The 26,961-nt window shown below is 41.9% G+C and overlaps 3 protein-coding genes across 4 annotated transcripts; 1 reads left to right on the top strand and 2 right to left on the bottom strand.

Moving 5' to 3' along the window:
• Positions 1 to 845: 845 nt before the first annotated feature.
• gclc (glutamate-cysteine ligase, catalytic subunit) lies at positions 846 to 11,396 on the bottom strand. Its single transcript, XM_070976889.1, has 16 exons — positions 10,725 to 11,396; positions 9,327 to 9,439; positions 6,487 to 6,669; positions 5,974 to 6,087; positions 5,693 to 5,751; positions 4,793 to 4,929; positions 4,535 to 4,609; positions 4,167 to 4,283; positions 3,682 to 3,820; positions 3,449 to 3,561; positions 3,277 to 3,369; positions 3,052 to 3,156; positions 2,867 to 2,948; positions 2,664 to 2,773; positions 1,716 to 1,836; positions 846 to 1,631 (listed from the first exon to the last, which is right to left on the bottom strand). Exons 1-16 carry the CDS (start codon positions 10,872 to 10,874, stop codon positions 1,450 to 1,452), a joined length of 1,893 nt encoding a protein of 630 aa, XP_070832990.1. The 5' UTR covers positions 10,875 to 11,396; the 3' UTR covers positions 846 to 1,449.
• Positions 11,397 to 14,396: 3,000 nt separating this feature from the next.
• klhl31 (kelch-like family member 31) lies at positions 14,397 to 18,017 on the bottom strand. 2 transcript variants are annotated; one of them, XM_070977718.1, is made up of 3 exons: positions 17,951 to 18,017; positions 15,875 to 17,080; positions 14,397 to 15,791 (listed from the first exon to the last, which is right to left on the bottom strand). In XM_070977718.1, exons 2-3 carry the CDS (start codon positions 17,047 to 17,049, stop codon positions 15,059 to 15,061), a joined length of 1,908 nt encoding a protein of 635 aa, XP_070833819.1. In that variant the 5' UTR covers positions 17,050 to 17,080; positions 17,951 to 18,017; the 3' UTR covers positions 14,397 to 15,058. The 2 variants fall into 2 exon arrangements, with proteins under 2 accessions (XP_070833819.1, XP_070833820.1); XM_070977719.1 differs by having other exon boundaries at positions 15,875 to 17,077; positions 17,951 to 18,014.
• Positions 18,018 to 19,969: 1,952 nt separating this feature from the next.
• eloal (elongin A, like) lies at positions 19,970 to 24,368 on the top strand. The gene is made up of 10 exons (XM_070976890.1): positions 19,970 to 20,223; positions 20,322 to 21,246; positions 21,334 to 21,433; positions 21,512 to 21,679; positions 21,769 to 21,866; positions 22,723 to 22,903; positions 23,118 to 23,232; positions 23,775 to 23,825; positions 23,856 to 23,923; positions 24,139 to 24,368. The coding sequence occupies exons 2-10, from the start codon at positions 20,410 to 20,412 to the stop codon at positions 24,198 to 24,200; spliced, it is 1,680 nt and encodes a 559-aa protein (XP_070832991.1). The 5' UTR covers positions 19,970 to 20,223; positions 20,322 to 20,409; the 3' UTR covers positions 24,201 to 24,368.
• The last annotated feature ends 2,593 nt before the right edge of the window (positions 24,369 to 26,961 follow it).

Below are 26,961 nucleotides of genomic sequence, written 5' to 3'. Positions count from 1 at the left end.
GAAGGAGGCCTATCTGTCAGCTGGTCCACTCAGTCCAGACTGAAATATCTCAATGACTATCAGATGAATTGCAATGAAATTTTGTGCAGACATTCATGAACCCCAGAGGTTGAATCGTAATGATCTTGATCCCCTGACTTCTCATCCAGCACCATCATGGGGTCAATATTTGTCTAATCCTATTTATGACCAAATACCTGCAAAACCAATGACATTCCCATCGGTGTTTAGTACCAATTAGCAAATGTTAGCATGCTAACACAATAAATTGATTTACTGTACAGTCTGTTAGTTATTCTTTACTGCAGAACCATCTAAAATTTGCGGTTCATTGATGTGTTTGGTCTTAGAAGCAGAGTTGAAGTTTAGATCATGGAAAGGTGACATCATGGTAAGACTGTGGAGCCCAGTTCAGTGCTGCTCTGTCAGATCCTGATCTCTCCGGAGGAGGTAAGGGGAGTTAGTCTCCAAATGCGCTTAAATATCTGAACATCAGGTTCTCATATGCATCACTGCACATAAAAATGATTTATAGCAGTTCATGTTTTCAATTTTGTGAAAGAACTTAAGTGAATTCTTCTGGCGAACAGTCATGATGTGAGACTACCAGCTACATTCAAGTGATGTAAACGTGCTGACTGTGGACATTCCTGTAGGCTGTCAATCAAAATGTTTACATGGCCCGCTGGAAGGACATCAAGACGTGTTTATGAAGGCTGATCAAGATCAAATTTGATGAAGCTGATCTCTTGGCAGCTTAAAGAACATGTCTGAGAAAGTGAAATCCAATCCCTGTGGCTCATTTCAATAAGAGCATCTGAAGTAATTGTAATAAAAGTGACAGCTTAATGTTGCACAGATTTATTTTGAAGCAGCATCACATTGCAAACGATTGTTTATCATTTCCAACTGAATGCAATACTACCTTCAAGGTCCCACTACATTGTAAGCAGAGCAAAGCAAACATTTCTCTTAAAATGTGAATAAAAAGAAACAAAAGATCTCTACTTAACACAAAGAAAGGCCATATCCAGCAAAAAAAACAAAACAAAAACAAAACAGAAACCCCCAAAACCCCATGATGTTAATGTTTTAAAGAGCTGAAGTACAGTATTTACAGAACACGAGGTTAAAAGCAGACTACTGTACAACTCTCAGCTACATTTATATTCTCACACAGATAGGCTTAATTTCCAGAGAAAAATAAATACACATCTGATTTCTATTACACAACCTTTGCATGTCTTAACCCTATTAAAATAATTTTGTAATCATAAAAATCTGATACAGTATATATATATACATACATTTGATGCCGGTGTTTCTCGCAAAACACACACATGCTGTTTTGCATTCTCTTAGAATTGGACCGCTTTCATTCTGAGCCACACATTTGGTCTTCCTTTACATGTGAGTTTGTGTACCGACGATGCCTTCCTGCAGCCTCTCTCATTTGACCCTGTTGACGGGGTTTCCGATGAGCTCTGGGCACTGCTCTTCGCCTCTGGCAATCCTGTCGCACTTTCTGAACAGATCGTAGTTCATCTTGTCGGTTATGACGCTGTCCTGCTTGTACTGCGGGTGCTTTGCGACAAATTCCCTCATCCACTTGGCCATGGTCATCAGCTCGCCTGTGTCAGAGCAGCGCAGTCAAGAGTCACGGTGTATGAAGAGAACGTCTGCTTTTTGCTAATGAGAACATAACGTAAACTTACCTGAGGCGCGTTTCTTGATGAGCTTCAGATAGTTCAAAATGGTGCACCTGGTGTCCACATCAACTTCCATGTTTTCCAGATAGCAGTTAAGGATCGGGATAAGGCCTTGGAAAACTCCCTCCTGGAGATAAAAAAAAAAAAAAGCAAACAGCTGTAACTACCACATGGCTTGAGGCAAAACTACCAGAGTCTACCTCCATGCCAGCAGCTCCCTGAGGCTGTACTTAGGCAAAGCTGTGACTTGCACTACATGTGTACTGTACAGAGACATTCAACTGGAAGAAAAGGACTCCTCGACAGTGTTCAGGCTTATTCCAAACACTGCACATCATTCAAAGAGACTACATTCACTACTGTTGTCATTTTACATATTTGTAGTGGTTTGTTAACAAGTGAAACCAGATAAATAAAACTGTGTAAAGGCTCCTTTTGATCGGATCAATTGCATCAACGTCAATATTGGATTTCGCTTCGAGCCGCGTAACTTCCAGCAATGGTTGCTTTGCAGCCATTTTGCCAAGTTTGTTCCCCATTCGGTAGCTCCTTTCACAGACTGGAGATAATGTTGGTCTCTATGACTTCAGTTACAGGCTGGCATGAACACTTCTTTTGTGTTGGTTACCTGTGAAATGAGGCTTGACACCAACATGGCGACTTGCGCACAAGGAAAATGCCAACATGCTGATGACAGTATAATATTTACCATGGTCAGCCTCTTAGTTTAGGGTGTTAGCATGCTAATTTTGCTAATTAGCATGAAAAACAAAGCTACATGAAAAAGTGGAGCAACATAACGAGTCAGGGGGGCACAAAGTTATTACAGTTAATCCAAAGCATGAATGTCTGGACCAAATATCAAGACAATCCACCCAAGAGGTCGACATTCCCATCCACTGGGCTGCGCTGCTAGCGTGGCTAATGGTTCAAAAGTATAAAGACAATAATCACCTTTCCATTGATGATGGTGTCAATGCTCATCAGCATGTACTCCTCATTACCTCCATCAGTCTCCAAACCATTCTGAGCAGAAGCAGCGCCATCGAGGACCGGGTTGCAGCCTATCGGTGGACCAAACAGACTTATCAACTACTCCTCTCTGAGGCGTGCAGCACATTTATCAACCGTAAGTTGCATTTTTTTGTTTCACTCACCGATGAAGATGTCCTTTCGGAAGTAAAACATGCCCTCCTGGACAGCGTTTCTCTTCTGTGCAACCTTCATGTTTTCATCAACCTGATGAGCGAATCAAAGCACTGTGTGTATCAAATGTCCTGCTTCATTGATTAAATGCCTCTTAATGTTTTATAAAAGAGTAGAGCTGTGTGGCTGTTTTTACCTTTGACAAAGGGATCAGGAAGTCCAGTTTATAAGACAAGATCACTCTGGTGAGCAGGACAACAAAGACCACGTATGCAGCGTTTTCAAAGTCGGTTAGCTGCACCTGAAAATAAAAACAAAAACTTAACACACACTCGAGATTTTTTCTGTATTCGATAGGCCATGCTATGGAGTATTAAGACAGATAACAACTAAAATACATGATGGTGCAGTCGGTCATTACCTCCATGGGGCGGAACTCAACTCTCCAGCCGATATCAGAGTTTGGAGGCGGAGGTTTAAACCTCATCGTCTGCCAGTTGGTCGACTGCAGGTTCTGCAAGAAGACAAATTTGACTACATAAATAAGGCTGTACTGTGTAAAACAATAGCTTGAGGGATATAGAAGACCTCACCTCAAAGTGATCAGACTCGTTCTCATCATCCAAGTGAATTTTCTCCTCGAACACAGAGAGTGGATCTCGGATGAAGAGGTGAGCTATGTGCTGGGCCAGCAGCCTGTCGATCCCTACACGCACAAAGCCCATTATTCTTTACTGCACAAGCATCCAGTCGTGGAGCTTAGCCATGAATACGTGTCATGTATTTCACATATGTATTTTTATTTCTGCATTTCCAACATGAATACCTGCATCCAGCAGCTGCTTGTAAATCTCCTCGTCTATAGTCAAATCAATGTCATTGTACTTCTCACTGCAGCTCGACAGGTAGCTGTCAATTGAATCGTATCGTGACTTGAAAATCCTGAATTTGTTGTTTTTCAGTGGCTGCAAAGGAGAAAAAAAAATAAAATCACACATTTAACTCAAACTACAAACTATTTTAATAATGGATTGTGGGAGAGGGTTAAGAAGAGCCAATGACTTTCAGTGCAACAGTTGCATTTCTTGCATTGGGCTAAATGAGATATATCAAACGTAAGAAATGGTTGACATCACTCAAGAGACTGTAGGCGACAGTGTCAGCACACACACACAAGAGTTTGATGCTGAACACTCTGTCACTCACTTTATGAGGCAGACAGAAATAATATGAGGTCAATCAAAAATGATGTTCTTTTGACTAAATCCGATTTTTTCTGCACCCTAATGTTTTCCAGCTCTGCCTGCTCACCTTGAGCCCGCGTTCCTCATGTGTCCTGTCGTCCACCGAGGCGGAAATAACTCCCCAGCGACAATCATTATCTGACACAAAGCCTCTGTAGAAGGGTGAGGCTGCACTCAGCGCCATCTGTAACGAGCCAAAACAGCGTTCAGCCACACAAGCTTGTACCTCTGCAGCACTCTTCATTCAGACATCAGTTCAGTCAGTCGGTTTGTTGCATCGTGCACATTACTGCACAAAACCGCCACACTCCGCATCATTACTTTCAAAATATCTGATTCAAGTTACAGACAGTTATATAATAGTCCGGCTGAAGGGGAGGTGTGGTAATTATCATAATGTATGACAGGGAGCACATGCTTCACTTATCTACTCACCACTATAGGGCAGAATGTTGCTAGTTGGTCATAAAGGTATCTTGCCTCATCAATGCTACAAGCTTGGAATGTCACCTGGAAACATGTCATAAAAAAGAGGCTGAAGTGCATTTATACATCACTTATTGGGATTATGAAGCTCCAATAACACAGTCCACGTGACACCATCTTCATCACGTCACTGTTTGGAACCAAAATGGTTGTTCAAGGCAATGAAGACACGGGGATGTCACGCTGCTTGGTCAGTGCGTTCAGTACCTGCAGACAGCAGTTGCCCATGCCAAAGCCCATAGCGTCCATGTAGATGTGATCAGGCAGAGCCGCCCTCGCCGCTTCACCATCATCCTCAGGAAACTCCTCCACAAATGGAGATGGAGTGCACTTGTCTTTGAAGACTGAAACACAAAAACGATTATAGTCAGATTTATTTATTTATTCAGTGCAGTCTGAGAGGCGAATGACACCAAAACCTTTAAAGTCCAACTGAAATCACTGTCATCCCTTTAGCTAGTCGAAAATAATGTCAAAAGGATCTGTGTGTGTGTGTGTGTGGGGCGGGGGTGTCCCTGTCTGTGTTTGATTGACAGCAGCTAACGAGAGACAACTTAAACAAACCTGTTATTTGAAAGTTGAAAGTCTGTTCATGCCTTTAGGTCCACGTCAGGGACTGAACAGCCTGAACTGACATTTTCGGGAAGTTTAAACACTGTAGCATGCAGCTGAGCAGCTTTCTGGCTGGATGTTTGCAGTGCACTTTCCCCCCCTGAATGTTTGTTTGGTGGCTTGTTCAATGAGTTAAGGCGCAGGACGAGACATGTTTGATGAAGAGTCGGCTTCAGCAGCAAAGCTAATGCTGTTCTTCAGAGTGTGCGGCTCTCGTGTTGTAGCTGCCGTTTGCTCAGTCAGACCATGAGTCTGTGACAGAGCAGCTGGTGCTTTTTATGTAAAGGTTTGATCAGCTCTATCAAAATAAGGTCTCTATTTACACAGACAAATAATTGACAGCATTCTGCTGAATCAATGCGAAACGGGGGGGGGGTGCCATCAGGAAACCAAAAAATACAACATAGAAACTTAGTTAATGTTTTCCTCAAAGGCTTTAAGGAGCAGATGTAAGCTGTGACCGAAATAAACAAATAATAATTCAGTTGGACTTACTGGGTACATTAATCACGACTTTCTCCCCTCTTCTGTGACGTATGTTTCTGGTAAGGGTGCTGAAACGGCAAATCCACACACCCACAACAAGCACGCGCTTCATTAGAGAAAAACAAATACAAGCAATGAAAGGAAAACATGCATGTGCTGTCAAAACCGACTGGATCCCATCACAGCTGCACGCCTGACTGACACCAACAATTTGGAGCTTTTGAAAATCAACATAATAATAATCATTTCTTAGATGCACATGGACATGAAGTTATAAGGAGGAAGTCTACCTGAATCTTGGGTGTCTGTTGATGGCTTCGTCAGGGAAAAACAGTGACTTGGACACTCCCTTTTCAACAGGGGTTGGCCGGTGCTCTGGTTTGGTGAAACCTGGGCAGCCTAACCTGAACAGAGAATCAAAACATACACGTGTTACAGCGCTGCAACGAACAATTATGTTTTCTCAGCTAGAAATGTCACAAAACAGTGAAAACTGCAAATAAGTATCAAATCTTCACACCAAACAGGAGAAAATCTGCATTTCTGCAAGAGAATCAGTGAAAAAACTGCTGCCAATTAATTTCTGTCCACATGTCCTAATCAATTAATTAATCACTGCAGCTCCAATTTATTAGGAAGGCAATTAAAATGTTGTCTTCCTGACAAATGCAATCAAACTGTTTCAAAGTTAAAAGCACCTTATTGTCACTATTGTAAACATATAATCCCTCAAACTGATCAGTGAAACATCCTGACGGATACTAAAGAGGGTCAAAACACTTGCTCCGTGTAAACCGCAGTACATTGGAAATGAGGTGATGGTGCAGAGGGTTTCGTTCTGGTTCAGGACAGATGAGGCCTCTCGTCGTCTCTTCCCCATGTTGCCCTCCACAGTGTTGAACTCCGACATGGTCCCGCCGTACGGCTGCCCTGGAGTTCCCTCAATCATGTAGCTGCCATACTCTGGTCTCCAAAGTGTGGGGTGACTGCAAGCATATGAAAAGTGTTGCAAAAACAATTCTGCTTTAATAGGCCTGCAAGGAAGAAAACGCCCTGCTCTCAATGTCACAATGACCTTCCTGATTAAATAAACTGACCGCTCTCCCCTTTATCGTATGTCAGCCATTATCTTGGCAGGGCGAACCAACGCGACGTATTTGTGCTCCAGAGCGTGCTCTTTGTTGTGTGCGACAGAGGGGCAGTAATGAGGAATGCATTGGCTCTACTATTCCCACTGCCACTGGTATTTCCCCTGGGTGAAGTTGGCTCCACAGATTTAGACCGACGTCATGGACAGGAGGCAAGCATAACATAAGCTCATGAGCCTGTGCAAACACATTTACAGCGCCTGCAGAGAATTCCTCTGTCCAAAAAAATGTTACTACTCGCCGTATTCCCAGGAGAAACTCTGATTGTTATCGCTCACAGATGTCCTGAGGCAAAATACCCCCACCACACCTCGACAGTTTGAGGGAATTCACATGTAGAGCTCTTTGTAAAAGGTTCAACAGCTGAACAACTGACTCTTTTCAGAGGTTGTCTTGTTTTAGACTTCATTAAAATTACTTTCCCTCATCCAAAAGACGTTCAAACTCAAAAGTGACATCATCAAATTCATTTTAAGACAAGTAACACCTTATTTTGATGTGCTTTTCAAACTGAACTCAGACACTGATGTGTATCTGCCTATGTGAGATTCCTACAGCTCACAAGGCGTCGAAGTAACATGTCAATGTATGACATTTCAGGAACGTTATGCCCACATCAAAGGTAGAACGCTGTTAAAGTATAAACCAAAGGGAGCGAATAACAAACTGATGAAACTCTCTGGGACACCGCGAGCAACAACACTAAGTCTGGAAAACAACACTTAATGACAACTGTGAGAACGAAGAAAAAGACTGATCTATTCAGACAAAAATGTAATCTTTCAGCCTGATCTGAGGAGGAACGTTAATAATAGATAATGACATCTGTACAGTGTCATGATGGGATGGCATGGTGGAAATAACTCAGAGCTGAAGCTGCTGCTCAGGGTGCAAATATTAAAACTTAACTTTGGGGAAAAAAAAACCCAAGTCATACGGTAACAATCAGTGACATTAGTACAGAAAGTCAAATATTTCTGTAAATGGCATTAACTTCAGAGAATTGGATGTTTAAATGTAAGGCTTGTGTCTCAGGGTTGGCTTTAAAGCGATCTGACCTGTTGGTGCGTTGTGTGTGCGAGCATGGAACGTGAACTGTGACTTTGACAGTCAAATTGACAGTCAGCGGGTTAGAGGCAAATTCAATGTGTTGACAACAAGGTGGGCTTGGGCTTGTTTGCGTACAGGGCAATGCTATGTGTCTTTACTGCTCTCTACACCAGCGATGCCAAACATTTTTTAACTCATGACTTCATTTTAAAACAGCATTTGAGAACGTGAACGAGCATTTTAGCGCCGTATCAGATATATTCTCCATCCACACCAAAAATCCAGCCTGAAAACACATATCACATGTACACTGCGCACTACTCCATTTAGGGGGTTCTGACCCAGCAGGTTGGAGACCACTGCCGATGGATGTGTTTTAAGATCTTCTAGCCGCTTAGACGCTGAAGTTGAGGGAAACTCTGCTCATACCGGGGTGCTTTGTTTTGGTCTGTTGTGGGTGTTGTAGTCAGAGTTAGTCACTAAAATAAAGAGCCAAAAGTAACCAAAGCAATGAGCCAAGTGCTCCACAACAACCAGAGCAGTGCAGAAAATACACACGGTCAGTATCGATTATGCAGCAGCTAAAGAACGCTAGCTTCGCTTTTATGAGAACAACCCTTAACTGAGCAGCTACAGCAGGTGTAGTCCATCTGACAATCACACTGCTGCTCAGAGTCCTTCTCTTGGTCTGAATGACCCCGTGCTGTGTCACATTCACTCTCCTCCATGTTTATTTCTGTTGCCTTTATGCAAATTTCCTGAACACATCCATGCAGAAGAACACAAAGCGTCATCCGAACGATGGAAATATTGCCGTTGAAAAAAAAAATTAGCATAATACGTCCATTAATGCTGTCACAATGCCACATTTTGAAATTAGGATACAGCACTAGTGTGCGCATGTAGTTCTTTTCAACAACTTTGGTACTTTTGCATTAATCCATCATTACACAATGTACATCATCATGCCGCACAGCTGTTGTAGGTGTGTTGATTTAGCTTTTACATAGACTCTCGTGCCGCCTCTGTCTGATACAAGTCATACTAGGCCAAAGTTTAATTCAACCAGAAAGATCACAATCAGCCACTTAGTAGCATATCACTACGATCCACAACAAACCAGGCAACCGATAAGAGCACTGCCACGACTGGTATTTGTCCTGCCAACTGATAAATGAAGTGTTGCTATTTCTGTGGTGCAGCTTAATGAAATATTGGAGAATGTGATTACTCTCAGAAAGATGACTTTGACTTGAACCACGCAGGTTTTCACAAAATAAATGTGTATTTCTGGGGAGAAAGGAAACAATGTTGAAGTTACATAAAAACCAAATGAGCAACATAAATTATGGCCTTCCTCCTGCTAAGCTACAGCGTATAAGATCTTTAGATATATGTCACATATTCAGCTGTGTCGGGACATGTTCTGTGGAGAGCTCACTTACTTGGGGTTGATCTTTTCACCCTGATCTTGGAGAGTTTCCAGAACATCTCCACCGTTCAGGACAAGCCGAACCTTTTCATCCTTGTCATCCAATTCCACCAACATGTACTCAACCTAAAATAATTAAAAACAAACAAATGATCAGTCCACAGTCGCCACTGCATTAGACTGCAGCACAAAGCAGACGTTTTCAAGATCAGACCGGGACGCCATCACATCAATTCCAATTCATCAGTTATGTTTCCTTGACTTTGACTCTGCTCCCCTGTAATCCCCTGTCTGAAAGGGGGATTATTCTATAACAACAGCATTCCACATTGTTCGAAATGAAAACACTTTGGTCGAGCTGTAGCACACTGAAGTTTTGTGGACTGGTGGCAGGCAAAAACTAGAAACACAGACTGGTGTGAAGATCTGAACGAAAGCCAACAGGCAACAGCCAAGACCACATATCTCAGTATATGCTGCAGGCTTTATGCTAAAGTTTACATGGTGTGACTAATAGTAGTACTGAATGGATTATTAGCAGTATCCATCCATCCATCCATCCATTATCTATACCGCCTATCCCTTTTGGGGTTGCGGGGGGCTGGAGCCTATCCCAGCTTCAATGGGCGAGAGGCGGGGTACACCCTGAGCCGGTCGCCAGCCGATTGCAGGGCCACATGTAAGGACAAACAAACATTCACTCTCACACTCACACCTACGGACAATTTAGAGTCATCAATTAACCTAATGAGCATGTTTTTGGTCTGTGGGAGGAAGCCGGAGTACCCGGAGAGAACCCACGCATGCACGGGAAGAACATGCAAACTTCACACAGAAAGGCCCCGCCTGACCCGGGGATCGAACTGGCAACCTTCTTGCTGTGAGGCACCCGCACTACCTGCTGCGCCACCGTGCAGCCCCATTATTAGCAGTATTACACAGTTAATAGGAAACAGAATGATTGGTAGAACTCATGATTAACATTTATAAGTGGCTGCTATTAAAACGTTAATTATTGAATTAGTGACCATGTTTGACTAATCTGAAAAGCACAAACATCTTATTCTTACACCCAGTCACATCTTTAGATTTAATACTGACACCTCATTAAACAGAAGTGTTTTTCACTTGCAATCAGTAACAACACCTTTGACTAAAACCTTGTTAATCAACTTCCATATGGTCATTATGAACTGGGAAAATGTCACTGGCAAACCTGCCAATATTACACAATATTCAAAATTTCAATATTTTTTTTTTTTTTTTCCAGCAGTGAGAGTACAAATGGTAAAAGGGGCCTCTGTTGCATCATGCACAACCATCATGTCAGACAGCTCAAAGGCATAGTCAGAGAGCAGCAGCAGGACTTTCCCCATGAGGGTCCTCCTGAAGTCAAAAGCTCGTTTCTTACCTCATCGCCCCATTTCAACACGTCTTTCTGACGGTCCTTCACCTTGTTGTAGATGTTAAGGAACTGAATGATGCCGTGCTTTCTGATGTGGTCGGCATATTTCTTGGTTTCCTCCCAGTTCAGTGGAGACCCCTGTGACAGTAAACCCATCGCACAGACAGGCTGGGAGAGTAAACTAACGGCTGGTGTCTTGCTGGCTGCTTCTATGAACTTGCACGCCGAGCGTTAGCTAGCTAGCTAGTTTGTCCAACTCGCACGGAGCTAGCATGAAGTCTCGGTCCGATAAAACGGCTGGACCTGGATCCTTGAGGCGCTGTCAGAGAGTTCGCGGGGTGAACGCTGAGTCTCTTGGAACTGTTAAGCGGCGTGCCCTGACCGTAACCTTATCTGGGCATCCAGAAGAAGCAGGCCCCTGCTCATCACTTGCTAATGTCTGGTTAGCTCGGTAAAGCACACCCGAGGATGGATGTTCTCCCGAAAAACCAAACGAGTCGGTCAGTTCCCGCAAGCCTCGGCTCGGTCGGAGACCACGAACTGAGCCTGTTAACCTGCCGCTCTGTGATGGAATGACAGTGAGGCGAACTGATAGGTAGGTCGCTGCTGCCAGACGAGTCTGCTACCCAGAGTTGGGCTGTGTTGTACATATGAACGCCCTCCTGGCTTTACACACGTGATGCCGTCAGGCGGAGCGGAGTGCGTGGTAACGTCACTATGACTCAGCATCTTCACTGCTCGGCGCCTCCCACTGAACTGTCGATCAGAGCAGGAAGCGAAGCTACGTTCAAGTGCTCTCGGAAATACCTCATTATTGATAAGGGAGAAATGTGTCAAAATCTGCGATCAACCATTCCATTGTCCCTTTTAATTCTAATTGAGCGTTGAAAATGTCCTCAACAGTCCAACACCCAGTAATTCAATTTACCTTCATATACAGCAGGTAAAAGTACCAAATAATCACATACACGTAGAAAGAGGTGAGCTAGAGGCTTACTTCAGACACAATAGGCACAGAGCCAAGGATCTAGTTAAAAAGCCGTTATCAGTTAGGGCATTCGATAATACCTCAGATTCAACTGGAGTTTACTATTACTACTACTAGCAGTGAGCACCATTTTTTTTTCTTGTTGCTTGAAACCAAAGAAAGTTTGACATTTTTTGCTGAACAAATCACTTTTTTTCATTTATCAGAACTCTTTGGGTAATTATCTGTCATTTGACTCGTCAATTAATCAACCAATTGTTTCCGCATTGATTGTGTGTAAGTGTTTATTCTTGGAACCAGACATGCAAGATTAGGCTAAACTTCATAGACCCTGTTCTTTTGATGTTAACTACGTTTGAGCAAATCTGCCACCACAAGGAATTCACTCTTGGTAGAATCAAAAGCAAAGCTGTTCATACAACAAAAGACAATCAATTTAGGACACAGCTAGTATGTAAGGACGTCATATCAGTTTGTTTGAACCTGCTTCTTTCTTTGTTTTGTTTTGTTTTGTTTTGTTTTGGCAATTTGATTTCTTATTTCCTGTTACTATTCAAAGACATAAAATGAAAAGTGTTGCTTACCAAAAAATATAACACAAAATAGTGGTAGGTCAAAGCAGACATATGCTACTTTTTGCCATCATAAATCTATTTACTACCTTTTCTTATCATTTCCAAACCACAACACAAAAATGAACGAGTCATGTTTACGACATAAGTGGAGTACCGCCTTATCAAGACATACAGTTTATTTTTTTTTTGGATTTCTAGTTTCCATTAGGCTGATTAATGACATCCTGTTTGTTATAGGCCTAGTCTTTCTGAATTTGTCAAGATCACCATCTTCCATGTATATAAACAAAAACTAGTAATGACTCAGCACAATCACAGCAGGGTGGGGCAGGGACAGTGAGACAAGTTGTAATCTTGAGGTAGCTTTTGAAATGTTTCATTTGAGTTGATAGGACTCAGTTCATGAGAGCTTGTCTCGTAACATGCCAGGAACAGGTTTGTCCAAAATGAATGTGGGGTGCAAATGTCACACACACACTTGTATTGTTGGTCTGAAACACAGTTATCAGGAGTTATTATGTAAGAGTTTACACTCAAACTCAGGCGTGTCCATGTGGACTGGTGTGGACTGATCAGGTCTGACCAACAGTGAAGTCAGCTGTCTTCACATTTTGTTCAAAATGTTGTTAATTGGTGCTTAGAAGTGTGTGGCATCCCTCTTTTTCCTCCTGAGCCCTTACCACTTCAGATCCATTAGAAAAGCAAGTACATCAACACAAATGCAGAAATCTTTCATGTGAAATAACCAAAACAGAAAATGTTGTCTTGAGGTAGGATCCCATCACTCATAGTAAGAAGCTGATGGAGGGGTTTTTCAGGTTCCTTTAATCACGTCACAGTTAAAGCTACGACACCCCCGCCTTTATAAAAAGTCCTTAAATTCCATAAATGGTATGTTTGGCTAACATAATAACCTTGACTGTTGCATGCAAAATAGCACATGAATCCATTGGTGAGTACGAGATCCTTGACTCTTTGGGCCTAATAGACAAGAGTGCACCAAAACGGATGCATTGTGCATAATGTAATAGCGCTTTCATGTCTCAATTTGTCTTGCGTTACATGCCCGAAGACCTGTTTCCACACTCTCAGAGTATACAGTATGTTCACAGTGTAAATGAGAAGGCTCTCTTTTTGGTTTTATGGTCATTATGTTTAATTAGAGACAGTCTTAAGGTTACTTAATGGATGCCAGTGAGCATTAAAGTATTCTATGTCTGATTACAGAATTTGATGTGGGTATACAAACAGGATATACAAACAAACAAGCTATCTCCTTGTATTTATGTAAAAGCTTACATTTGTGTGAACATATGTAAAAAATGCACACATTTATGAGCCTTGGCTGGACATCTACAGAGTTTATACCCTCTGACACCACTGATGTAGGATTAAAGACAGGTAGCCTGAAGCGCATACCTCATGATTCAAGCAGGAAATGTAGCCCTCTACATCGCATTGTCACTTGTTGCTCCTCCAAGCAAATGTGTTGAAACTAAATCTTTACACTGCTGTTTACAGAGCATGGTGACAGTTTACATCCCATCAAGCCATCTGTCAATATTAACTGTAACTCTAATTTATCTGTAACTGTACCTAAAGACTAATAGACACCACTAAAGAGGTCAAATAGATATGAACTGGACATGAAAACAGCAAAGTAATTATTTATAATAAAAAATAATGTCAATTGGAACCCTGGACCATATTTTTATAAATAAGTGTGTCACACAAATACACGCCTTTAAAGACTCACAAAATAAGCAAAATAAAACAAATATGAATAAATGACCACGGCTCAGAGTTGCTTACACTTCATCTCTGTTTAATTTAAAAACAAACAAAAAATGAAAAGACATGAGCAGTCAGGGAATTCATGAGAAAAGACCTCCAGGAAAGCTCAGGCTGACATTCTCAAGTTCTATTTTTCTTTTTCTTTTTTACAAAATAGTTTGTTTCTGTCACATCTGAACACATTCAACCCTCATCATTCCATCATTTTCCCAACAGGATCCTGATAGTGTTTATGGCCATATGACACAAGTCCACTGAATACTGCACATGAGAAACATGTAGAGAAACTGCAGCCTCACTGTGTGCTGTGTTTTGTTACTGTAACACTAATCACAAGCACCTACTCCTGGTAGGTGGTGCCAACAATTACTCCAGCTCTAGCTTATTGCCTCTCAGTATTCTGTTCAAATATCTGAGAATCACCCAGAGGACTGTCACGAAATCCTTCATTATGAATAACTCTGCCATTAACTACTGTGTTGTCTATGCTACCAAATAATTTCATAAACAGCACTGATTTAGCTTCTTTATACCTTTCATTTGAGTTTTAAATAACATTGTATTTGCTATAGAAAAAGCGTTAATGAAATTATCCCAACTCAATTGGCCCCAAAGTCTAAAAATGATAAAGTTGGTTGTTGCTACGTCCAGTTTGTCTCCATCAAAAACATTATCCAACCGTAACCATGACAGTTACATACTATTATTAAACTTTAAATAGTGAAAATACGTTTCAAGGCTCATGAATTCTTCTTTAAAATGTTATCACTGGCTTCAATTTGCTTCTAATATGTGTTTTTTTTTGTTCCCAAATTTACAATCCTTGCATTTTATTAATTTTTGCTTATCTTAAGAAACTTTAAACTGATCATTTCAGTCCTGAAAAGGGGGACTACTGGTTGAGTTTAAAACCAAGATTTATGCAACAGAAAGGCTGGAGATCTTTAGACATGTAAACTACATCATCATTATCATCTTAACCCTTATATACTGACTGGTGCAGAAGACACTGAACTGGCTCTGGACTCTCGTGTTTTCCTTGTGGGGATGGTGACGACACAGCATGAAATGCCAACTGTAGCTTCTGGCAACTCATCATCCTCAGTCCATTCATTGAGGTCAGGGTTGTAAACCTGAATGCATTTCTTGTACTTCTTCTCGCCCTCATTCCAGCCTCCGAGGAGATAGACCTTGTTGTTCAAAATGGAAATACCGGCTGTGCTCACTCCTGTGCGAAGAGGCGCACAGTAGCTCCACTGGCCGTTGTGAGGGTTGTAAGATTCGACAGCGAGGACATCAACCCTCTCCCCACGTCCTCCCAGCTGACTGCCACCAATCACGTAGGCCCGGTCTCCGATGGTGGCAGCGCAGTGCCACCCTCGAGGTGTGCTCAGACTGCTCTTATCCTGCCAGGTGTCAGTGGAGGGGTCGTACAAGCACACAGCCCTGGAGTAGGCGTTGTTGATGTAACCTCCTGAAACAAGGATCTTGCCATCGATGAGGGAGCTGGCGTGACAGCAGCGGGGCACATCCATGGGAGCTTTCAGCTGCCACTGGTTGGAGGAGGGCACATAGCACTCCATAGAGGCCTGAACACCATCAGCGTTTCGCCCTCCGATGGCAAACAGGAGGCCGTTGAAGATGTTGAGGCTAAAGTGGGTGCGCCTCTGGATCATGTTGTTCAAGTGAATCCAAGTGTTGAAGCGGGGGTCATATCTGAAGAATGTGAGAGGGGAGGGATTTACAATTGATTCCACACAAACTAGTAAGACAAATTAAAAGTCACAATTAGCTCTTACCTGCAGAAGTTGCTAACAGCATGTTTAGCCTGGTTCCTTGCATCATTCTGGTCCTCACCACCTGCCACATACAGGAAGCCATCCAAGACCGCCACACACTGATTAAAGCTCTTTGCTGGCATTTCTGTCAGCTTATTCCACACGTTATCTGCATCTCTGTAGAGAACGTCTTTGCTGAGAGATTTCTCTGTTAGGGCAGGGCGTCCACCGACTGTGAGTATCACCTTGAGGCCGCCGCGTACCTTTGTTCTGCGTGACTGGAGGATGTTCTGTTGGTATGGCAGCAGATGGTAATTCATGGCGTCAACAAGGAGACGGTGGCACTCGGGGTCTTGCATCATTCTAGGCACACTCTGGATGTGATTCACCAGGTCTTGGGCAGAGATAGTGCCGAAGCGAATGTGAGTTAGGAGATCTGCCGCATACTTCAACCTCTTCTCATCAAAGTCCAACCACTTCATGGCGATCTGGAAGGCAGTGATCTCAGAAGGAAGCTGCAGGGAATCATCTGAGAGGAAATCGCTGATCTGCTCATAGGTGAGCTTCAGGAACTGCTCCATCTCAGAAAACTCGATGAAGTTCTCCCGCATGAACTTCTGAGCTGCCTCCTTGGTTTCTTTCAGGTCATAGGCATCAGCGATATTGGCCACAAACATACAATTCTCCACACTGAGCTCCTGCATGAGGAAATCACTGCACATCTTCACTAAGGTGCCAATCTGCAGCAGCAATGCCGCAGCGATAGTGCTGCCGATACTGTACAGCGACAGAGTCAGCTTTCCAGAGTAAGCATATGTGATTGACGTGGCGAGGCCAACAGGTGAGAGGTCATTCAGGTCGATCTTCTGGAGGGATGAATCTTTCTTTAAGATGTTTCGAATGTACTCGCTGCAAGAGGCCATGACAACTTTGTGGACGTCAAATGACTTTGACTTGGTGGCGACAGTTAGATCACAGAGGAAGCTATCCTGTCTCATGTTGCTCAAACCCTCCAGGAGGTTTGGGGCATACACAGAATCAGTGACTTCAGTTGAAATGCAGCTGAAGCCATTTCCTCCCTCTAACAGAGTGTTAAGCCCGTTGATCTTGTTGATGGGGCTGTCCTCAACCATTATGGTCATTTCATTTATGTCTCCTTTCGTCTTTTTGGTCATCTTGTTCCTCTTGGGTGCCATGGCTGTAGCAGCAGAACACAGCCCAAACCTTCTGAAAATATAGATACAACATGTCAGTCAGATAAAGTCATGGGCCACATTTCTGGTTTGCTCATGAAAATATTATTGACTTGGCTGGAACACAGAGGAGTTAAGAACACGTCACACTCACGACACCGAACTACATTTGCACTGCATTTGAGGTCCTGTTGTCCTTGCATCATGGCATTTGTACTGTTTTCTTTGCCACAAGCTAAGCAAAAATGTGAGATATGTACAATTAAATGTTGGATCTACCGAGAAATGTTTTCATACATTTGGGAGTTGCAGAATTTATTTAGACACAGCAAGACAGTGGCACTTTGAAAACATGCGTGCTACCAGGTGATGGTGGGGCTACTGAGTGCGTCAACATACCCCCCTCTTTGCATCTGTCACAATTTATCAGCAGTATGTCCAGGAATAGAAACGCTGGACAGCTCGCCCATGACGTTCCTTTTATAGACTTTGAGACATGAGCAGCAGGCCTCATGTCCTCTGACTGTTTCATTTCAAATTAGGGCAAATATCATTGGTTTTTTTTCTCTTTTCTCCGTATTATATTCAGTTATTGCAGGTTTGTCCTGAATAAGTCTGCAAATAACACAATCCACAAGACAAAGTGATTTCTTAAAAAGCCAGTCTTCGCATTGTTTACCCGCAACTCTAGAAAAGTCAAAGCTTACGTGATATGTGTAAAAAATTATTTTACCAAGAAGTTAATAGCTTCGGATAATTTATTTGCCTTTTCAAGCCCAAATACATGAGAAAGGGGCACATTTTCCATCTAAAATGACTGACAAACGTGGAAGCGTTAACTGCAGCAAACTGCCTTTTCATTACTAAAATGATGTACAATCAAGCGTGGCAAAGCTCCACTTACCTGAGAAATGAAGTTGAGGCTGAGGAGGAAGGAACTTGTGTCCCCAGTTCCTGGAGCAGGAGAGAGAGAGACCAGCAGTCACCCCTCCTGAAAGAGACATGCAGATAACTCCTCCTCTTGGGGAGTGAGTGCCAATCAAGTATTGTGCAATGCATGTGGCAGGGACCATACACCCCCATCCCAACATAGTGTCCTACAATAGCCTCCAATCAGCTGATGTCAACATACTGTGAGGGCTCGACCTATATCCTCGATGGGACGTCACTCGAAAGAGTTTATTATCATTTGTTGTTTAAGAAAATTTAATTTGAACTTATTTCTTTCAATAAATATTTTACTCTTACAATTTTCAGGAAAAACTTCACAAATAAAAGTAAAAATTGTTGGAGCTTACAGACAATTTAAATGGAAATAAGCAAAATTGGAGAAAATACATTAAAGGGTTCAGGAGGAGGACTTGAGCGGCACTGCATTGCCAGCTCACTCAACTGTGTGTTTTTATGATCTTTATTTCTTATGTTTTATCATGTTGTGGCATGTATGCTTTCATGCTCTTTGTGCAAAGCAAGTTCCCCAAGGGGCAATAACAGCTGTCATCCATCGATTCACAACACAGAGCCCTGCTGCTTTCTCTAAACTCTAAGGTGACATAGCAAAAAGGTGAATTCCAGCTTGGCCAAGCAAAAGAGTTTACTCATGAGTTTACCCACAACTATGTCGAGCTCACTTTTTATGGTGGGTTTCTTGGCTGAAGTGACGACTGAAGAAACCTGAAAGGCATAAACATTTTGAAATATATTCATTGTTTTGCTCCTGTTTTCATCAACAGAGTGCTAAGAGTCATGATCATATGAGTCATGGGTCCCTTTGGGTAGAGTCTTCAAAAGGGTTGCAGGATTTCATAGGAAAAAACATGTCAACCAAAATTGTTTTCAAATCAACACGCCTGATTGCTGTTTCTGATTTGAAGGATGAGAGATCTCTTATATGTCCATTCAAAGGGCCAGTGTTTCCCAAAGAGAGACCTGCAGGTACCCAGAAGACTTCAGGGGATTACAAGAAGGCATTTTACTGTAATCTATTCGATCTCTTTCGTGATATGGTCACGTCAAACCACACACCGCCATTATTTCTATCATCGGTACCGCCCATTAAAATAGTGTCATCAAGCGGCGCGCGCTGCCCGGTGTGTGAGGAGGGTTGCACGTGAATCACCGTGATGGCCAGCAGCTCTGATGTGGTGAAGAAAGTCATGCGGTTCAAACTTCAGCTCACAGACTCAGCAGAGTCTGCTACGGTAGATACGATGTTCATGGTTTTTTTTTGAAGTATAAGTGCACAAAGCAGACAGAGCAGAGGTGATGGCTGGACGACACAGGCTGTTTGCCCAAAACTCTGCGGGTTCTTTAGACGTTTGAGGTGCAGCCAGTCATTACTCTGGAATCATCGACGTTTTTCTCTCTTTCATTATGCTCGTCTTGTATCCTTGATCATGCGAGGACCGAGGCTGATTGAGTCCCGCTTCAGTCACTGACATGTGCGCTGCTGACTGCGGGGGTCAGGCTGTTTAAATGGGAGGATCCTTGTTGCTAAAAGCGGCAACTCCTCCAGCTGTTCAGCTCATGGCTGCCGTCCATCATCATTGGGGGTTAGGGCTCTCTCCATACAGATGGCTTTATCAATCGGCCAGTGTTTAAGTCGTCTGATTCAGCTGAAATAACTTAAAATTGAATTTAAATATCAAGCGCACAACCTGAAAGCATCCAGTTATAGTGAGACTTTGCAACAGCCAGCACAGACATTGTCCATTTATAGTTTGCAGTAAAATGAGCAGCCTAAGTGGGTGTGTGGGGTTCCCATACATAGCTCCTGCTCTGAATGCACAGTCAGCAACTGTGGTGATCCAAAACCAGGACTGCCATATTTGGCATGTCAGGTTTTCTTCAGTTTCTGAAAGCCGTGGAAACCACGTTCAATCTCCTATTGTTAATGTGTTCACTCTCTTTCCAGGTTCTAAAAATTTTGCAGAAACTCAAGGATCTGGATATCACGTTAGACATTCTTGCTGTGAGTCTTTGGTGCAAAAAATGACTTTTGTGTTGATATATTTGAATATGAAGTTTGGACTTTTAAAAGCTCTTTGACTGCGCTGACTTTTAGGAAACTGGAATTGGCAAAACAGTTAACTCACTGCGCAAACACGAACAGGCTGGAGAATTTGCCAGGTCGTTAGTCAGAGGTTGGAAACAACTGGTCCCCAAGGAATCCACAAGGTGACATTTATTCAACTTTTTAGTTTTATTTAACAGTATATAATATACTTACTTGCGCTTATTTTTTATGTTTCAATCTTAATCTTGACATTTTCCAGGCACACAGAAGATGGGGACGCGTCAGAGTGTTTGCCTGTCAAAGACAAACTGGACGACCACAACTGTCCAAATAATGAAAGTTTGACAATGCCGGATTTCAATGATAATTGCTTAACATCTCACATCAAGAGTCAGAGCTCTTCAGATGAGGCCCTCTGCAAAACAGGCAAAGCTGATTTAGAGAGGCAACGCGAAGAACAGATGAGACTTAAAAACCAGAATGAAACTCAAGAAAAAAGTCAGAAAGAAAACCAGAATCTCTCTCCAAATGACATCCCGAAAAAGAAAACTCAAATCCAAGAGGATAAAATTGACAATTCAGTTGTTTCCAAGGAGAAGAAAAATGATCAGAGTAACATACAATCAGGAGAGGGCGATTCTTTGTTAGAGGGCACTCACACTCAGAAATCCAGGTCTGATTCCAGAGAAAAAATGAAAAGCAACTCTCACAGTGGAAGATTTGGGTCAGAAAAAGAGCCAAATAAGAAATCAAAGACATCAAAAGAATCACCAAGGGAAGGTGAGTCCAGGGACAAATACTCCAAAACCTTAAGACTGGCCAATGTCAGGGATGACAGATCTTCAGAAATATCAGAGAGCTCAGAGGCCCAAAACCGGAAAAGGAAAAAAACAAGTGAAGAAGAGAACAGCACTCTGAAACACAAAGAAGAGTCTGAAAATAATGAACATCCAAAACACAAAAAGACCAAGATAAAGCATGAGGACGAGGAAGGTGACGGTGCCCCGGAGGAGCCCTCCATGTCTTTTGAATCATGCTTGAACTATGACGTAAATGTTTTCAAGAGAAGAGAAAGACCTGGAGTGAAGAAGCCTCCCAAAAAAATCAAGACTTCAGTCAAAGATCCAGACATGAAGGCTTTCAAGTCGACTGTGACGTCTGTAAATGTTACCTCTCCTAAACAGGTATATTTGATAATAATCCTACAAGTTTAGCCTTGAGAATGCAGGTCATGATTGACAGATACTGACTAATAATCCCTCATATTTTAGCAGTTTAAAGAGTCTGTAATGGACCTGTTGAATATTCCTTTACCTGCTGTTCTGCCTGTATGTGAAAAGGCTTCCACTGTTGACTACTTTGAGAGGAAAGGTAATGTACTTCGAACAAATCCAGCTGCGTTTTCACGTTACTCGTCTGATTCTTGATGCTCGTTGCTTTGTCTTAAAGTTGAGAAGGAGTCAGACTTCTGTGACGTCTCTGAGGAGTCAGCAGTCTTCACTGGCCAGCGACTTAACAGGAAGATGCAAGTGTACTCTGGTGCCAAGACCATCTTCCTCCCAACCATGATGAGCTTGCACCAGCAGTGCATCCGCTCGCTCCAGAATAACATTAACTGTGAGTAAAAGCCCAAAGAGCCTTTGTGCAGCGCTCTGACCAGTCTCAGTCTGTTGGATCTGTATTTAGGTGCAGGGATCTCTTCTCAGTGCTTTATGAAACTGGCGGAGTCCCGTTTGACATCCTTGAGCCGGTGTTGGAGAGGTGTACAGCGGAGCAGCTGCTGCGCATCGAAGAATGCAACCCAGTAAGAACATGAACATGAGTAAAGTTAGTGCACACTTAGTGGCCACTTTATCTGGTATACCTGCTCAGCGCTGCATTCGACCTGTTTGTCTTCAGAGCAGCTGATACTCATAGATTCAACAAAGTGCTGAAATTACTGTGGAAGTATGAATGGAATCAGTAAATCTTCCTATTAGAGGTCTTGTATGCAAAGTTGACATTTAGTAAATGTTCCTAAGTAATCACACTGCAATCTGCAGTTACATTTCCATATTTATAATGTACATCAGTTCTTGTTTGTTGGCTGCAGCTGATTCAGAACGGTGTCATGAATTGTGACATGCATTTTAATAATTAAATATACAGCTGTGTATAAAATGATCACATTCTGACAGTGGTCATTTGTCCAGTACGGCTCCATTTGTGCTTCTCTGCTGACAGGAGTGACAACCATGCTGGAGCTGCTGTAATCAGTGATATTCTGCCGCACAACACGATTGCTCTGAGCTGTAAAGTGTCTACTTCTTGGCTTACAGCTCGGCTATTTGTTTAGTGAAACTTTGAACCATCACATGTGGCACCAATACTCCAATAAGATCCTAAGACTTGTGTATGATAGTGTTTAGTTTGTCCTGACACCGGAGATGTGGCAGTTTTGAAGGAATTTTTTATGCTGTTAATGAGCAGGTTTACCTTCAGTTGCCACTGAATGTATGTCAGTCTATTCTGAAATGACCTTTCCAGGTTGAGTACACCTAAACTTTACAGATCTTGAGTAGAAAAGTTACTGTAGTTATTGCACAAGTTGTGATAAGAGGAGAACTGTGTTTGAGCGTACAAATGTTTCTTTGCTGTTAGGCCTGTAATTGTTTCCACAGATCTACATTGGAGTAACAGACCACTTGTGGGGGAAACACTGTCAGAGGGACTTCAAAGACTCCAAACTTCAGGAGTATGAATCATGGAAAGAGATGTACATCAGGCTGTCCGAGGAGAGGGAAAGGAAACTCCAAAGACTGACAAAAAGCATTGTGACAGCACACTCTAACAAACCCAAGGGTGAGTACTGTACTTTGTTCTGTCCTTGAGTCTATTGTTCAGTACAGCAGTCTCTATGTTTATCTCTGCCAAATAACCTACATCCATTGTGGAATAAAGGTATAAACCTGAAAAAGGGAACATGTTACACACATTGTATACTGTAGGAAATATTATTTAGTCCTTTTCACGTTCAGTACACTGTGACACGTGTTTTTTTTTTTTTTTTTTTTAGGTCGGCAGGTGAAGATGGCATTTATTCACACTGTTGCCAAGCCACCGAGAGATGTGCGAATTCAGCAGGAAATTCATGGAACTGCTGTTCAGCAGCCTCATCAGCTCAGGTGCAGGTAGGTTTCATCAACTTAAATATGGAGATGAAGTATCTCCTCAGGTTTTGTGATTAGCTTCTGTTTTATTATTTGGCTATATATTCATGTCAGCTATCTTGTTTTCCTAATTAGAAAGTTCGTAAACAAACCAACAAGCCACTGATGCTTTGTTTGGACGTTTATTTTTGGCAAAATATTAACACCTTGTGTTTGCTCTGCTCCTCTTCCACATTAAAGGCCTTAACTACAGAGTGATCACTCAACAACAGCAGCTTAGCAGGGTCATATCTGTCAGAGACTCATGTGATAACAGTGGGTGAAATGCTTTTTGGGTGAGCTTAGCCAAACACAGGAATTGGAGCAATGTGCTGGATAAACTGTTTTATTCTGGTTGGAGACGGCCTTGGGTCCTTTGTTGTCAACAGTCGCAACATGGGATGTTATGCTTGCCATCTGTAGTATAACACTAGCGTTTGAAGGTAGAGGGAGACTCATTTTGTCATTTTATGTGCATTGTTTTGGAAATAATTTTGTTGATTTATTATGTCTTCAATTATCAGTGTCAAGGTTCAGGACAACAGCTCAAGGCCGGGTTGTAGTGAGGCCAGCAGGTCCAGCAGCAGCAGCAGCAGCAGCAGCAGCAGCAGCAGCAGCAGCAGCAGCAGCAGTTCAGGAGCTGGCATTAGTCAAGACCCTCGCAAAAAAACAAGTGAGCTGACAGTGTTGTAGATGCAGTGTTGTTAAGTTGCTGCAACTTTCCTCATCAGTCAAACTGGCCTGTTCAAATATTTATCGTGTTCTTTGTGTTTTCTATCCTGTCATTTGCTGGTCAGAATGAAAGCTACTTTATAGATCCTTGTGCAATCCTGATGACATTTATTTAATTTTACCTTGTCAACTATTTTTTTCTTGTTGTTCACACAGGAGTTGCTCCAATGATGGCAAAGTCCTTAAAGGCATTTAAGAAACAGCTGGGACGCAGATAAACATTCTTATACGATCTCACTATTTATTGTGCGTTGATGTGGTGAAAGTGCACACTCTATCATTCATTAACTTTGGACAATAGAAGGTCTGTGTTCACCTTCGATTATTCTGTGTTGTTCGTCTAAATTAACAGGCAATTGCCAGTTTTTTTTTCTCTATAACTGTGAGTTGTCTTCACTATTAAATGGACAATGAAATGAGCAAATTTATGTGCTTTGATATTTTGTCTTTAAGCCTGTTTGAGCTAAATAAGGTCAGCTGGTAGGGTATTTAATGGGGTTTGGCTCCCTCTAGAGGATACATAAAGTAGCATAACACTTCTCTATTTAGAAATTCCTCCAAACACTTACAATTTCAGATTATCTCCATGAATGGCAATGTTTCAACATCAGTGTATTTTTCCTCTCACCTTTCATAACACTTAATTGAAAAAAATGAAAGCCATGAGAGATTCAAAGTGTTACAAGTGATAACAAATTTAATACACACATTTAATACATTAGGTGAATTACTGGTAATATATTCATATTAAATTCTAACACATCAAAGGGTTTATCTAAATGGTCATCAACTGTACTTTGAGTTCAAGTTGTGTGAGTTTAGAAAAATGGAATCTATGAAACATTTTGACACTTATCAGCGAAGTTGGTCTATTTTCATCCTGTTTTGTTCTGTGTTCAGGTCCAAACTGGGTTCTCATCCACCTGGTTTTGAGCCAAACACTTTTCAACAGATGTCAACAAATTGTTCCATGTAATGAAAAGAAAGCAGCTCTTGTCAAGTCATTGTAATACTGATGATGTTGTTGCCTTTTATGGGGGAAGGCATCTGCCACCTGCCACTTCTCAAGGACCCTTCCTGTCTATTTTTGTTTTTTGGATATGTGGGAGGGGGAGGCTCTGAAACTGCTGCAGCCTTCAGCACCACCTGTGGCAGCCTGCTACGCCTGCACCATTAATCCAGCTTGATATTTAATGCATTGATCTAAGGTGAGCTGCACATCCCACATAGACACATGAAATGTTGACCTTTTGGAGGCTTATTTCTTGTAACGTAACAGAAGGTAAGAAAAGGATCTGCAGGATGTGAGTGGGCAAGTCTCTTCTCATGAATCTCTACAGGGCAACAAAGAGGCATACTTATTGATTTCTAAAAACAGACTATGAATTAACAAAAAATTGATTTTATTAACTGCTTATTCTCTGGATGTCTAATAGAGGTAGAGAGCTATTGCACACTAACCTTGGAGGGGGTGGCAAAATGACCTGATGGGTAATGATGCTGTCCCACCACAAGGGGGCCTCATAGCAGAGGGCTGCAGCTGACCTTGACCACTGACCTGGAAGGGAGGAAAAAAAAAAAGGGGGGGGGGGGGGGGGGGGGGGGGGGGGGATCCCAACAATGATCTTAAATGATGGTTATTTAATCAAGAAGCTCTCTCATGTTTTGTGTCTAGAAAGCTGAAGTATGAGTTGAAATATGAGTCAGGTAGGATGTGACGAGACAGTTTATACAGACTTACTTTAATGTGGGTTTTTGCTTTTTAGTAGCTGATTTTGAGGCCCTGTCTTGAAGGTCCCTGTATCAAAAAAATTAGTTTGTAATTTCAGCTAATATTGCACTTACATGGTGCATATTCCTCATTTAGTTTAAGCACACCACACAGCAAAGCTAGATGGTGTATTATTCCAGCATATGAATACTGTGCAAAATGAACAGTGAGAGGGAGGAATGGCACCCAGCAGCTCATTTTTTGCTTCATGCAGCAGTGCAAAGCACAGGTTGAATCCAAGTCACTTTAAAGACAGGCTATTAAAATTTCAATTTATAATATACTTTTTATCACAACCACTGAACAGGTCTACAATGAATGAGCAGCGCACTGTGATTGCCAGTGGTGGAAGAAATATTGATGTTTTATTTATGTAAAAGTAACAAAATCACAATGTAGGAATACTTAATTACAGGTTCTGTATTCAAAGGCTTAAGTGAAAATACTGAAGTATAATCAGCACTTAAGTACTCATTATACAACAGAATGGCACCAGTCAAGGGCATGTTATATCATTTGTTTTGTAATACTGATGCATTACTCTGTAAGCAGTATTTTAGCTTGTTTCTGTGAATTGAGGTGAAGCAAATATTAACAACTTTATTGTATTGTATTTTACAATATGATAAAATGTAAAAGTGTAACCTATAAAGACAAAATACCTGAAAACTTTAATGCAAGCACTGTACTTGAATCACTTTGTATTGCTGCTTTTACTGAAATCGAGCCAGTGTAACTTATCCTGGGTGTTGTGGTAAAAGTGACGATCAAGGGATAATGTTTGAAACATACCTAACACTTGAACAAGCAGAGTGTCAGTTTCGCAGCACTGTTACTGTGTTTACCTAAAGTTTGCTAACCTTAGCTCGCTGACAGTGTCCACAATACACGAATGGTCATACCAGACCAAGTAAGGTTGTCGTGAGGATGTGCTATATTGCTTGTGAGTTGAAATTAGGAAAAAGAAAATCTTTCAAAAGTGAAACAGTAAAAATAAGGAGTACTGCCATTCTCAGGCTTTGTGTCTCATAGCTTTTCCTAGTTTCAAACATGCTAAATAAAGATTATGCAGCAAGTTATCTACAGTTTGCCATGTTAGCTAGCTAACATTAGCCACAATAAACTAATATTACTGGTTATATGAGACCAAATACGGCTGTGGTGACAAAAGCATGATTTTACTACAGGTGTATTTAAAATATTTCTAA

This window comes from Chaetodon trifascialis, chromosome 13 (genome assembly GCF_039877785.1).
Source record: "Chaetodon trifascialis isolate fChaTrf1 chromosome 13, fChaTrf1.hap1, whole genome shotgun sequence".
In the NCBI taxonomy this organism is placed as follows: domain Eukaryota; kingdom Metazoa; phylum Chordata; class Actinopteri; order Chaetodontiformes; family Chaetodontidae; genus Chaetodon; species Chaetodon trifascialis.
This window is presented reverse-complemented; position numbering and strand designations above follow the sequence as displayed.

Coding starts and splice junctions, on each gene's coding strand:
- gclc (XM_070976889.1), bottom strand. CDS start 10,874: ATGGGTTTACTGTCACAGGGGTCTCCACTGAACTGGGAGGAAACCAAG. Junction 1,837..2,663: donor ACACCATCATCAATGGAAAG/GTGATTATTGTC, acceptor TTTTATCTCCAG/GAGGGAGTTTTCCAAGGCCT. Junction 1,632..1,715: donor CATCAAGAAACGCGCCTCAG/GTAAGTTTACGT, acceptor GCTCTGACACAG/GCGAGCTGATGACCATGGCC.
- klhl31 (XM_070977718.1), bottom strand. CDS start 17,049: ATGGCACCCAAGAGGAACAAGATGACCAAAAAGACGAAAGGAGACATA. Junction 15,792..15,874: donor GCTGTTAGCAACTTCTGCAG/GTAAGAGCTAAT, acceptor CACATTCTTCAG/ATATGACCCCCGCTTCAACA.
- eloal (XM_070976890.1), top strand. CDS start 20,410: ATGCCGGATTTCAATGATAATTGCTTAACATCTCACATCAAGAGTCAG. Junction 21,247..21,333: donor ATGTTACCTCTCCTAAACAG/GTATATTTGATA, acceptor CTCATATTTTAG/CAGTTTAAAGAGTCTGTAAT. Junction 23,924..24,138: donor AGACCCTCGCAAAAAAACAA/GTGAGCTGACAG, acceptor TTGTTCACACAG/GAGTTGCTCCAATGATGGCA.